Below are 14,350 nucleotides of genomic sequence, written 5' to 3'. Positions count from 1 at the left end.
GACTCAGTAGGATTCAGGATTGGCCTGCAAAAATGTTTAAAAAGTTTTCCCTGTCTTTTAGGGGCTTTAGAATTTATTTGGCAGTTATCTTCTAATGTGTAGTAAGTGTTATGCAAAGTCATGGTAGTTTGGAATTTGAAGCTACATTTTCAAGCTATGATTTGAATTCCACCTTAAACAAAGCTTTCTAGTATGGCATATGTTTTAAGGATTCACTTCTCTCACTGAAGTGCAATTATCAGGGGCAAAAATAGGGAACAGTGCAGATGGCTCTCATAGGCTGTTACTTATTAAAGAAATAAGAGCATTAAAGAATTTCTGAATATAGTTAAACCAATTGAGGTTTGAAGACCATTTTAAGTGGCTTCTCAAAGAAAGAAATCCATTCAGAATTCCTTATTACCAACCTTTAGTGAGAAGTTGGTACTGTTTTGTAGCTTTCACAATGCTACTTATTTTTATTCTCATCTGTTCTTGAATTTGCACTCTTCTTGATATGAGGAAGGTTGTTATGCCTCTGGAGGCATGGCTTGCACTTCAACAAATTGGGAAGACCAAACACTTGTTAAAAGTTGAGAGCCTGAAAAGGAGGTCTGTTAGATCAAATTGTTACATGCCTTGTCTAGTGCATTTTTAATAACTCAGTGATTGAACAGCTTTCCCTGATTGTGTTACCGACACTTTACTCTTCCTCTTACTTTGCATTCCTTTCTGCCTGCGATTTCTGCACATACACCATGGTGGTATATCATGTGCCATAGCTGTTTCACAGTGAATTATTTGTATACAACATGTGTATATATAAATTTTAGGCTATACAAACAAGCCAAGCAAAGTTGGACTATAGACTAATAGTGACAGTGCAAAATGCAAGCTATTGACGCAAACGCAGCAGAATTTACTGTGAATAATCAACACTTCAAAAATCGGTTGAAATTAATAGAACATAAAGGTTCAGTCATTTGCCTTGGCCCGACTTGCGTTTTAACTTTACTTTATACCTTTTCCAGGAAGTGTATGCTCATCTAATAGATACTGATTTTTTTCAACATAGACACAGCTTTTGAGAACTTGAAAGATGTTTTAAATTAAATTACTTTCAAAGTAAGGTTAATTTGTGGAATGCTCTGGAGGAGAATCTCCATATTGCCAGGAGAATGCTGCTGGACACACTGCTATTTCCAGTGATCACCTCTGGCTATGTTTGTGAAATAGGGACATCTGTTTTCTAAAGGAATTTTATTTGTAATACTGGAAGTCCCTTGATGTTCAACTGATAAAGATTTATATTCTGCTACGTACTGTTGGCAGTTTACTTGTAGGTGAAAATATACGAAAAGTATGGTATTGACAAGGTATTTCAGAGAAATTAGGAAGCTGGCACACAGGATTTGTGCAGGTCACAAAATAAGCGTAAATTGTCAGGATTCATCCAGAAGAATCACCACAAACAAACAGCAAAAAAGGTGTTCTTACCCTAAAATTGCAGTTCATCTTGGCTTGCAAACTGAGAGGATAATAGAACCCATACACAATTGCTTTAACAGTTGAGTCATATTTTAATCAAAGTCTGAAATGATAAAGTATTATATATCACAGATGCATACATTTATATATTACACATGTGGCTGTGTGTAATATACACATGTATGCTTGTGAGACAGTATATATCTCAAAACGTGCCTGGATATTAAGTATGTGCCATATGTATGTCTCTATTCTCTATTTACTTTGTGGTGCTGTACTATGAGTCCTTTACTTCTTTTTAATTGTCAGTGACCTGTATTATTCAAACCTATCTTTGATGTTAACAGAGGGTTTCACAGACATTGGTTTATAGAAATCAGTTTAATTTCAATAAAAGAAAAATATTTGATCTTTTTTCTGTCTGTTCCTTAAATCACTTCTGTAACTAAGTACATGCGTTAATAAGATGATTCATTTAAGCAAGTACATGCATTAATAAGGTGAAGTCTCTTTGAACCTTAGTTACTTTCTAATCTTTGAATTACATATAAAAGAATGAAATATTAGATTTTTTACAAATAAATTTAAATAGAAATTGAATCATTTGAACTAATGGTAGAATTAAGTGGTGACATTTCCATATTAAGTGTGGTGATTTGGTGTATTACATTAGATATTTTCGCTTATTTTTATGAAGATTTGAATTTTTTTATGAACAGTAATTCAGAAAAATGTGTCTACCTAATGGAATAATTCTCCTTGAGACTATTCATACTGTTGTTGTTTTCTCCCTTTCTGATACCCTTTCTTTTTAACCATATTCTGGAAGCTTTTTACTTATTGACTCTTTTTCTTAGTTTCAGCCCAGACTCTGAAGAGCAACCTTGATTCAATGAACCATCAAATCCAGCGCTTAGAGAATGACATTGAGAATTTCCCTAAAACACAAGATGAACATGATAAGTTTGTAGAAAAGATGAGCATATCCTTTTTGCATGTTTATACTGCTGATATCAATGTTATCTTTGTCTGGTTAAGTATTTCACAACACTTAAAAATAAGTTTTAAATCTCTTCTTCTGTGCTTTTATTCTAGCGGAGAGAAAAGTATATCAGAATATGCTGAATGTAAGAAAACAAAAAAGCCATTTACTAAGCTGAATCTTGTGTTTTATTCGTAATTGGTGTATAATTTAAAGTATTCAAAGGAGAAAAGCAGATAGCTTTCTTAAAGGAATTAAAGTGTCTTGTCATGAAGATAGTTTTATGTTTTTGTTCTAAAGAACAGTATTTAATGGTAATTGTTGAGTCATTTCTATCTCATCAACTACCTGCTGTAGAGTTAAGATTAGTTCTTATTTTAGCTTCAGATAGGTTGATATTTGAAGGGGAGAGTATCAGGTGGTTTTTTTTGTTTGTTTTTTGTCAGATCAGTTTAGAGTAAAACTTTTTACGTATTTTGTACTTGAGAGATTTGTGCTTTTATTTCAGAATAAATAGAGAATAGAGACTGTACGTTCTTTAGTACAAGGAAAAACTGCGGGAGAGTACCAAAGCATGCTTGTTTAGATTGTTTTCTCTCCAGAATTTTCACATATTAATCTTTACTTTTGTGCAAGAATATAAGGTAATAAGTATACTGTCAGTGCAAGAAGCCCACAAAATTTTCTGAGACCAGGCAGAAGTTCATGTTTCTTTAAAAATAAAAATAAAATAAAATGCGTAAAGCACATTTGTGTGGAAGCATTTAGAGTATGGTACATGATAAAGACAGGCGTTTTGTGCATTTATAGAAGCTTGGATAATTCATGTGGTATTTTAATGCAACGATAATGCAATGAGACAGAAGTAATAATTTTGTGGGGGTTTTTTGTTTAAAAAAATGGAGATGGATGTCTAGAGCTGCTGTTACTTGCTCATCACACTTAGTAGGTGGATGTAATGAAGGATTCACCCAACTATTATGTATTTGAATCTGAGTTTTAGCAGGATTAATCATCTGAATGGGTTCTGTGACAGAAATTCACAAGAATATGTTTAATGTCTTCTCTGTATGCATTTATTGTAAGTTTCTGTCAAGACTGGAAAACTAACTTAAAGGAGACAACTCATAAGAAGAAAATTTTTGTTCTCTTCTACCTTGTTCTACCTTGTCTTTTTTGCAAGGTTAGGAGACTTGTTAGTAATCACATTTATCAGGTTTGCTGATTTTTTTTAGTAGAAAACAAAAATATTTTCCTGAGATGCATTCACACAGGGAAACCTTCACTTGTAATAGCCCTTTGTTTTGACATTGTGTGTAGGCTGAATACAGTCAAGTAAACCAGTTTTGTTTGGACATGAAACCAACATATCGAAATGCACCTTTTGCAACCACGTCATTCTGAATTTTACAGTTCTGTATTGCAAGTTGTATACATACTTTCAGTTGTGTTGAGCCAGTGCTTTGTCATTTGTTATTTTTCTGGTTGTATATTTACTATACTTAGAGAAGATTATTTACATCATTCAAGTAACTTGGTGAGGAAAAGAGCCACATAGGTACCTTCTTTTGTATCTGCTGCTCATCTCCTAAATTTATTGAAGCACGAAGATTGCCTTGGAGTGTGACTGAGATTAAAACATATATATACGTATATATGTATATAAACAGCTTTTTGTATTAGCGATAATATAAGGATCCTTTAAAAAAATAAAAAATTATTGCAAGTCTATTAAGAAGGCAGACTTGTTCTGGTGCACATATGTTAATGTCACAGCTAGACTACCAGTTCCTGGTAATTAAAGTAGGCACCGTGAACTGTAGATGTCTGACAGCTTTCATCATACCAGTGAATTTGGTGGCTTGACAAAACAGGTAAGACTAAGAAATGAACTGATTCTGCCTAAAGAATGTTATGTCAGATGATCAGATTTGTTGAATATTTTAAAATTTTCTACACTCCTATATTTTTTAGAATGGACGATAAATTTGGAAGGAATTTAAGAGGAATTATTTAAGAGGAAAAATATCTCATTTTAATCATCAATCTGTTTCTTTTGTTTCTGTCAGCTTGTTGAAGAACTGTTGTTGATAGCACATACTGAGATTAGGAAGTTGAGGAATTTCAAGCTGAACATCTCTAACTGCTTGAGTGTTTCAGAAAAATTGGTACATGTTGGAACATAAATCATCTCTCAGTAGGGTTTTGGCACGCAGGATTAAAGGCATAGTTTCTCTTTTCTTTACCTGCCACTAAACAAAGCAGTGTACAAGTAATTGTGAACGAGACTTCCTTCAGAAAGCATGAAAGGAGTATTGTTTGGTATCCTACTAAATTAGGACATTAATTACAATAAAAAATACCACTTGTAATATTTATAATAATAAAAGTAATTAATAATATAGTTCGTAGTGTAGAAGGAAATGGTATAAAACAAGTTTGGTTTCTTATAACTTAAAAGAAAAACAATGCAAGTTTTTTGTATTCTGAGTGACAAAAAAATGAGTATGAATTCTGCTTACTTTTGAGTTCGATTTTATTTCCTTGACCCATTTTTAAGCAGGCTAATATGTGACTTTTCTTAGTGTTTTATTTGGTGTGTACAGTTACTCATTTCGGTGCACACTACTTGATGTAGTTATTGACAGAGTATTGACAGGGACCTAAACCTAGACCTACTTTAGGTATTAAATACAAAGACAGGAAGAGTACTATTTTACTATTCCACAGTCTGTGTACAAAAATAGTAGATGAGTAAGTATGCCCCACTGACTAAAAAACTTAAATATAACTCTACGAGCTTAAGTTCAATGTAGTTATGACTATGGTCTGCTAACTGGGTACACATTTCAGACACACATTTTGACACATTTTTATTACATATAAACTGAGGCAAAATGAGTTATCTGAACAGTTTATATCTAAAACTGGAGACAACTAAATGAAATCATTTGATTTCACAAGCACATTTGGTTTTCCATTAGACTTGCTTTAGGACTATGCAGATATTGGTTCTGGTGAATTGGTTCTGTAGTTATGTCAGTGTTACTTCCTGCCTAAGGGTGTACGATTTTTTTCCTATTTGATTGTTCATAAGGTTCAGTGAATATAATAAGAATTGCAGATGATGCAGCTGTAGTTTGATTTCTATCTTTTTTAACCAATTGATTTTATTGTGGTAATATGATTTGATTTCAACTGTGATAGAGCGGTCTTGACAAGTAATGCCACTGTCAACCTCATACTTGGATTTTTCTGTCTAAAAGCATGTCTTTTATGAGAGTATAAAATATTTACTTGAAAAATTCAGATAGTATAATTTCTTCTACATTCCTAATAGATTGTATCAATGATTTTCTTTAAAAATACATAGATTGATGCTGGTTTGACTTCTCGTGGTTTCAGTTTCTAGCCATCTTAAGTGTTTTAAGACTTAGTGGCTATTACATATCCCTTTCTCAGTGCAAGAATTTTGGTAGTATGGTCAGGTTGCTTAAATTTATCTGTGATAACCAAGTAGGCTCATTTCTTTAGTGTTCTTGGTATTTTTTAATGTGCTTTTGTAATGCAGTTTCCAACTAAGTACAGTGTTTCAGTATTTTTGTAGCTTTACAGGCATGAGTTAAAGATTTAATATTATTTGTCTTTGTTCTACATCAGAAGCTGTTTCTGTCACCACCATCATAGTGGAACTTTGTATTCAGTTAGAATCATTGAGGTTGGAAAACACCTCTAAGATCATCTAGTCCAACCATCAAACCATTAGGAAGCAATGCAAACTTGCTTCCATGACCACTACTTGCTGGGACACAGGTCTGCATCCTATAAGTGTAGTTACATGTTGTTTATAAGGAACACTGAGCTTCTAGGAGGTAACTGCACAGAAATATTTCTGTGGGATTCTGAAGTGATACTATAGGCACTATCATGCTGTCATGCTAGGATTTTAGTTTACCTGCCTTATATTGGGGTTTTCTTCAGGCACTAAGTTGCCCAAGTTTTAAGGAATGCTCACAGCACTGTCTGAAGTTACTGGGATCCTGAGGCTGACTTGTATGGTTGGCCACCAATAGCAGTTGATTTCAGAACCTAATGAGAATTACAGCTGTTCTATAACAGAAAGTAAAATGTAATACGGTTACAGAAAAAGAAAAGACATTAAAATATTCTGCCTGCGAATTATATGGTATATTAAGTAACTTTTTCATGATCTGATCCAGGACTAGAATAGTATTTTACTTGAAGATCATATGTATGTGAGAGGTTTCTTTATAATTAGCCCAGCTTCATGCAGCACTGGGGAGTTTGTTTCAACAGTTTAGAAGTAATTATAGACTATGGCAAATTTGGCTTTCACTCCTTGATTTGTTTCAGTGTTTGTGCCTATAATTAAAGATTTTAAATGGAAAACTCAGAATTTTATACTTACAAGTAGTAGGTATATGGATTGTTTTCTTTTTAGTGATGTTAAAGCATGAGTGTTTGTCGTGCTAGGGAAACTAGCTTTTTGCTATAGCTGCTTGTATTTAAAGAATCAGAGGTCTTGCTTTTGGACCATTATATAATCTGTAAAGAATTGCACTTTTTTTTTAACATAATGTATCTCAGATGTATTAATGATGACTAAGTGACATACTTATAATTAATTTTTAAGCTGTGTTTTTCTTCTATATCATTTACCTTAGTAAAAAATATTAACATGCATAATCTTGTTAAAATCTTTTAATGGCATTAACACTCTTATCTCTTAGCACTTGGGATATCCTCCTAGCTTGTTATGGAAAAAATAATTCACTTAGTGTTTTGAGATGTCATTTTTTGGGGAAGCCTGTTTTGTTTATGAGACAATTTGAAGTGCACTGGCTCCTTCTTTACTTCATGAGTATGTATATTAATATTAGAATTTTCTCATACCTAGGGGTGCCTCAAAAGTAACACCAAAGGGTGAAATTTCTATGAAGTCTTGTATGTGCCCCGACATTTGAAATATCTGTTGCCTGAATGCACTTGTCATTACTCTGGGAACTGGAAAAGAAAAGTCATTCAAAGATTTTTGAATTATAGGTCATGTACAGTTATTGAGATCATCTTCTAAATGTACTTTTTCTTGAAATATTTATAAAGGTTTTTTGTTCTTATATGCAAAAGTAGTATTTGAAAATAATTTCATCAGCAAGTGTAGTTTTTGATTAAAAGAGGCATTTCAGAAAAATCTTGGTTATGTAACTAGACAAAATACTTTTCCTAGGTAGTGTCTAGGGACAGAAGGTTTACCTTGCTGAAGTTACAACAGGAAGGTGTTTTTTTTCCAGACAACAGGAAGATTTTTTTTCCAGACTTCTCAACCTATTTCTTGTCCTTCCTCTTTCTCTCTTTTACACACCACCCCAGCAAGTAAAAATGAAATGTGATGGAAAATCTTTATTTTATTGTTGTTGGAAAGTTCTAAAGTATTGAGTTATGTGGTAAATAAAGGAACAGAAAGACCGGGCTTCTGGATGTAGCCTTTTTGTTGTTGTTGTTGCATTGTAAGAACGTAATCAGGTGTTTTGGTACTCATAGTGCTAAGAATTCATTTAAAGTTAAGCCTGCAGCTTGCAGTCAAAAATGAACTTCTAGGTATAACCAACAGAAAGCACGTCTTAAGACTTGCTAGCCTCAGTCCTCTAAAGTCTTAAGTAAGAGGACTTAAGAGTGCATGCAGTGAAGGGGAATGAAACCTGAGTGATTTATTCTAGCTTAAAAGATAAAAAATATCAGATGTTCTCTGCAGGACTCCAAGGAAAAATTAATACTTTTTAAAATGCTTAGTCAAGCAGTTTGTTAGACTTTATTTCAAATATAGAGAAAACAGAACTAATAACAATAAATGCATATTACTGCTATTTTCTGTAATTGAGGAAAGGCTTGTAACAGCGGAACTTTGAAAATCTTTTTCTTTCTTTCAGTGGGGAGAAATAGATTACTGTAAGCTTCACTCAACTTTTTCAAAGCTTGGTTTACTTGATTCGTAAGAGGATCAGTTGAGACCATCTGGTCTACTTTATGTTATCACCTATGAAACAATTATGAACTTGTAGAAATTTTTGGAGCTTGTTTAGTATCAACAAATTATAATAAGCATAAATTAGTATTGCTGATACTGCAGCCTTTAATGAGAATTCTCCTATTTGGTATTACTTTAATTTAACAGCTACATAAATAATATATTAATAAATATTAATTGTGAGCTAAATTATTTCTGCAAAATGTGATTGAGATTCCTGTTAGAAACATACAAGATTCCCCTCTATTTTTTTTTATTTAAATAGTAAGCAGATGAGTAAAAAGGCTTTGCACAGCCTACTAAAGGTACAATATAGAAAAGAAATCTTGCATTTCCTGCTGAATCTTTGGTTTATGGAATTTTCTGTTTTAACTGTACCTTATATTACTTTCTTACTCATGCTTTACGAGTTTAAAGCTCAAGGAAAGAGGGCAGATAAGACCTTCTAGGAATTCCTAGTAAGCAGAGACTTTCCGGCTGTCTAGTTAATGTTATAAGTATGTGCAGTGCATTACATGTATAGTGATGAACAACATATTTTCTTCAGTTGAAAGTTCTCTGTTTCCTTTTCACTTTCTCTTCTTCTGGAAAGAGTACAGCCAAAAAATACTCCATTAGAAGTAAAATATAATCATGCTGTATGTTGGCTCTTCCTGCGCAGATTTTCTATTTAGCTTCTCATTCTTTCAAGTTCATTAGGGCTGAGGACATCTGATGAAGTAGGAATGTGAACTGAATTAATTTTCAAGCTATGATTCTGTTGGGCTTCCAGTTTAATCAGTTTCATTTTGTTGTTCTGCTCTAGTCAGCTGAGTAATATAACAGAATAGGAGGTGAGAAAGCAATCAGCTGGGGAAAAAATAGGAAGAGCATGTAGTGAGTGGAGAACGGAAAGTAGCATGAAGATGGAAAGATTAAGATTGATAATCTAGGTTTTAGGGTAAAGGGCATGGTGTCAGAATGAAAGAGTTTAGAAACACTTATGACAGAATGAAGTTCAACTCAACAGAGATGACATCTTCCATTGTGCCTATAACCTGAAAGTTGCTGCTTTGTAAGCCATCCTTAGTACGTGTTTAGTGCTTCTTAAATGGAGTAGTCTTTAAATAAAAGGCTTTAAGCAGTAAATATTAGTCCCACTATATCGTATTTTTTTTGCTTTATAATTAATTTTACATATCAATTGTGATTCCTTTTTTAGTTTGTGTCTTCAGAATTGAGTGTACAGGCTAATATGTAGGCCTGCTTTAGACTGTAGGCAACTTCTGTTTTGATGTTGTAGTTCTCTGGATTTCAATCAGCTTTGCAGCGCATTCCCAGGTATATAAATTGTTCATGTTCAGATTTTGACATACATTTTATATTTAAGTAACAGGTACTTTATATTCAAGTAACTTTATATTTAAGTAACCAAGGTCTATAGTGGAGCGGTAAACTTGGATTTGCTGTTAATGAGATGTTAAAATGTTCCTAAGAGCTTCTACCTTCTACTACATATTCTGTAGGCTTTTTTATTCAATTTCGCATAATTGGTTAACATGATGTGCAAAGGAAGAATCTCATGCCGTTGGTATATGTTTAAATTTACATCCAGAATGCTTTATTCTAAGTTTGTGGAACTGCGAGAACGTTAAATTTGTCACTTGTAGATAAATGTTTTTAAGATTTAAATGAGTTGCTTGGCTGTTTGACTTAGATCCACTGTATGTGTATACCCCAAATTTGTATTAATATTGTGTTGCACTAAATGCACAAAAAGAATCAATGGAATGCACTTTTTAAAAAGAAAATCAACAGTATATCATGTTATAAGAGGTTACATTTAAGAACCTCTTCTGTCTGAACACTCTCATCATATTTAAATGAGTATGCTAAAGCAACCAAGACAAACTTGATTAAACTGATCGTGCTTGTAATTCTTAGAAGTACATCCAAAGGTCTGCTGTATTTGATCAGCATAGGCAGAATATCCCACTTCTGAAAGCACTGTGATAGAAGGTGGGAAGAATTAGTATATACATATAATCTGCTTTTCTATTCCCAACTCGCAGCTCTCTTAGAAAATTCAGGGCATCAATGAACAGTCTTTTCTTTTTTATTTTTGCACTGCTAATTGTTCAAGCTCATAGCATCTCAGCATTCTGAATCCTGTTGAAGAACTGACCCTGCAAAGTTCAAAATCAGATTCAAAGCAACTTGTACTATGTTTAGTTATGTTTGACATATTGACATTATTAAGTTATGAGGGGGGGCAGAGAGACTGCTATATGAGAGATTTGAGCTCATGCACTGCTGTGATTTCAGTTCGTAGAGATTTTTTCTTCAGCATATAAAATGATCTGATTGTACAGACTAGCCTTTTTGAAGGTACCAATTTAAAAACTAGGTAATCAACATGTCAGAAATACATCCAGGATCTATTGCAATTAGAAGGTATGATGTCAGAAATGCTTTCTGAAGATGTCAGTCCTGAGCAATACAGCAATGTTCACAGTTTCTGGGATTGTCTCTGTGTCATTTTTCTTCCATGTTGTTTCAGTGACAGCCATCATATAAATGTTGCTATTCAATTTAATTTCCATGGAGAAATGTTAATATGGCTTTGTGGAATTTACTAATCCTTTCGCTTCAATAATTTTTGACCCTGAAAAAAATATTAATCCCCCTACTGTAATTGCTTTGAATTGTTTGCATGACTGGTGTCACATTTTGTATGACTGTCTATATGCTATGAAGGCCAACAGGCTTCACTGTAACGTATAAGGTTAAATGCAGTGTTCCTATTGTATGTAAATATTCTAGACATGCAATACAATATCCTGTTGTGTCAGCTGTAGTATGAAGCACATGAATACTTTGAATCTTTATGCAAAATTAACTTACAATGATTAATTGCTGTAATAAGGCAACATATTTTACTACTCGACTGTAATGATTTTCCTTTTGGTGTTGTGGATGAAATACATTTGGGTTTGGTTTGCTGTTTAATACAGTAAATGACAGAGTTGATCATTGTTTCCCCAAATTAGGATTCCTAAAATCAGTGGAAAAATCAATTTTTCGTGATACTGGTGTTCCCCTTGTCTTAGTACTTACTAGAACTCCCACAATATTTTATGGTTTCAGAATTCATAATTTTATAAAAATTCAGAATTGCTACACAGTTTCTTACTCTATCCATTTTAAGTGAAACATTTTCATTCATGTAATGATACCTTATATCATGACCATATTAGGGAGACACTTCTATTAAAGAGGAGTTTGAGTGTTATCTTCCTGCATGGTCATGTACTGAGAGAGACCAACATTAAGAATGTTTTCTTTGTTGTTCCTTGTTGACCAGAATGGTTTGGAGGATGAAGGAGGTTTATGTGAAGTTTTACTGAAGTTTTATGTTTTATGAAGTTTTAGTGAAGTTTTATGTCAAGTTTTTTCTTCACAAGGAAGAAACTGTTAATGTAGAAAGCAGGTGTGGAATTATAAGGGCTTCTTTTAGGGTATACAGAGTAGTGGGTTTATCTTGAAACAGAGTGAATGCACTATCTGTTGCAAATCTAAATCCATCTCCTTTATTATCTCTCTTTCAGCTCTAATAAAGGATATTGAAAGTATGAAATGTCTTGGAATATATGTTGGTGGGTTTTGTGTGTGTGTTTTTTTTAACACACAAAATACATGAATTTTTACCTAAGCTATGTTGAGATAAAAGTATTTCCCTTTTTGGTGCACTATGCATCAAAAGAATTGTGAGTCTGTTTTGATTGCATGCCATCAAATAGCAGATACTTTCCAAGTTGAGTTATTGTGTGTTAGTTGTTTTTTTTTGTTATAGTCATTCAGTGAAATAGAATTAGGAAAACTTTAAATTGGTCAAGTCTAATATGGCAAGATTCACTTAAATCAGTAAATAATAGAAACACAAGTGAGAGGAGTATAAAAGGGCCCTGGGAGAATAAAAATGCAATCAGGACATAATCAGGGGAGAATAACTTTGCAAAAGTGTGCACTGCAAGAAGCAAGCACAGTTGGGAATGCAGTATAGATCATGTGTTCACATTACCTCAGAGAGAAAAAAAAATAGTTATTCTGATTTTGCAAAGAGAATGTTCTTTATTTTGTTGAGTGGGGGTAGCTTTTGAAGTGTATTGAGGTATTTTTGTTACAGTTATGTAGATACTATATATGTGGAAGAAGTTAGATAAGTTTGAGAATTGTTACATATGGAGTTAAAAATAGAGTTGTCAGGTTGGGGGGGTTATCTTTTGCACTAGTAGTACTTTTTGCCAAGACAATTAAGCAAGGAACTTGAATAAGCATATGAGTCATTTTTAAAGTTATTTTTGCTAGAAATATATTTTCTGGCCAGACACAGGCCCTCAGTAAATTTCCATATGTATATAGATGTGTATTTTTTTTTTTCCCTCGGGTGCAAATTAGGTAGAAGGTAGATTACTGGGGTAGACAAGTCTGCATCATGCTCTAAGGCATGGCTTGTGTATAGAGCTGGGGGGAGTTCATAGGAATATGGATTGGTGCTTTGTACTTCCTCCTTTTCTTGTGACTTTGACTTTCTGGGGTTGTTTTATTATTGATATATGAATTATGTTGTAACACTGTATGTTTTGCTTATGGAAGCTCATACAGACTTGCGTATGTACTGTTAGGGCAGTGTTTACAGATGCTGAAAATGGAAGTCGATTTTTTTGTACTGTTGAACTTGGATGTTACAGTTGCATCTCTATCAGCCAGTTCCACTGCATTTCCCTTTCAAAGAAAAGTTTGAAGAGAAAAGCTGCTAGAAGCCAAAATCTTGGAAAGTATATAGCAGGAAGAGGGAGTAGTCATATTTTGAGGATATGACGTGCAAAGTAGCAGATGAAGTGATGATGTGCTGGAGTTTGTGAATGGCAATGACAGTAAAATGGTATGGTGGAAGGAAAAACTGTAGGTGTTAGGTAAGTGGATGGGCCTGGAGGAGAGGAAAACAGAAGGGAGAGTTTATAAAGCCAAAAATAGGAAACAAAAGGGTTTACTAATTTATCTTTGTCAGATCATATAATTTTTCGTAAGTGTATTAAAGCTGTTGTAATTCTTTCAGTGTAAATGAAAATAGTATTATACAAAACATTATCAATTTTCTGGTTTGGTTGCTTGTTTAATCCCTGAGATTATATAGATAGACCACATGAGGGAGCTCTATTCTGTTCTGCACTTTAAAGACTGCCCATCTAGAATTATGCTTTAAAGCATAAGAGATGCTTATGAGAGAGACTGAGAAAGATTGAGAGAGAATTTAATACAAGAAAAGGGCAAAGGTTGAAGTGCATTTGTAGCACATATATGTTGGCCAAGTAGTGAGAGAAGAATTTTGAACAGAAATCTAAGCAGACTTGAAAAGCTGTGTTGGAGGAAAAGCCTGGATGTTTTCGAGATTTTTAAGAGCAAACTTATATGAACAAAAATCTACTTAAATACATGGAAAATTTAAAGTTGCCTTGATTGTGAATAATTGCCCGAGGGAAACTGCTTTTGTCCTTAAATCTATATTAAATCAATTTGTAGAGATTACTAATATAGATTTTTTAATAAAAAAAACTATTGTGCACTGCTAAAATAATAATTCTTTAGAGATCCATTTTCTAATTGCTATATGCTTATTTTAAAATCTGAAATTAATGGGAGAGTGCATACTATGAGTCCCTTTAACTGCAGCATTAGATACCAAAACAAAATTCCTTGAAAAAAAATTTTGCAGTTTGTGGAACTACATTTTGCCCTGTGTGCTTCTTCAACCCTGAAAAGGGGTCTACAAGGGTGGTTACATATTTATGGTATTAGTATCTGGAAAGAAAATT

At 33.4% G+C, this 14,350-nt stretch overlaps 1 protein-coding gene across 10 annotated transcripts in view; it reads left to right on the top strand.

Moving 5' to 3' along the window:
* Positions 1-14,350, top strand: part of DIAPH2 (diaphanous related formin 2) — a 186,690-nt gene that overhangs the window by 93,297 nt on the left and 79,043 nt on the right. For all 10 annotated transcript variants that reach the window (XM_050713503.1, XM_050713510.1, XM_050713507.1 and 7 more), the window contains one exon: positions 2,325-2,450. In XM_050713503.1, coding sequence (XP_050569460.1) covers positions 2,325-2,450 — 126 coding nt within the window. The remainder of the gene's footprint in view (positions 1-2,324; positions 2,451-14,350) is intronic.

The sequence above is a fragment of the Cygnus atratus genome, chromosome 13 (assembly GCF_013377495.2).
Source record: "Cygnus atratus isolate AKBS03 ecotype Queensland, Australia chromosome 13, CAtr_DNAZoo_HiC_assembly, whole genome shotgun sequence".
NCBI lineage: Eukaryota > Metazoa > Chordata > Aves > Anseriformes > Anatidae > Cygnus > Cygnus atratus.
This window is presented reverse-complemented; position numbering and strand designations above follow the sequence as displayed.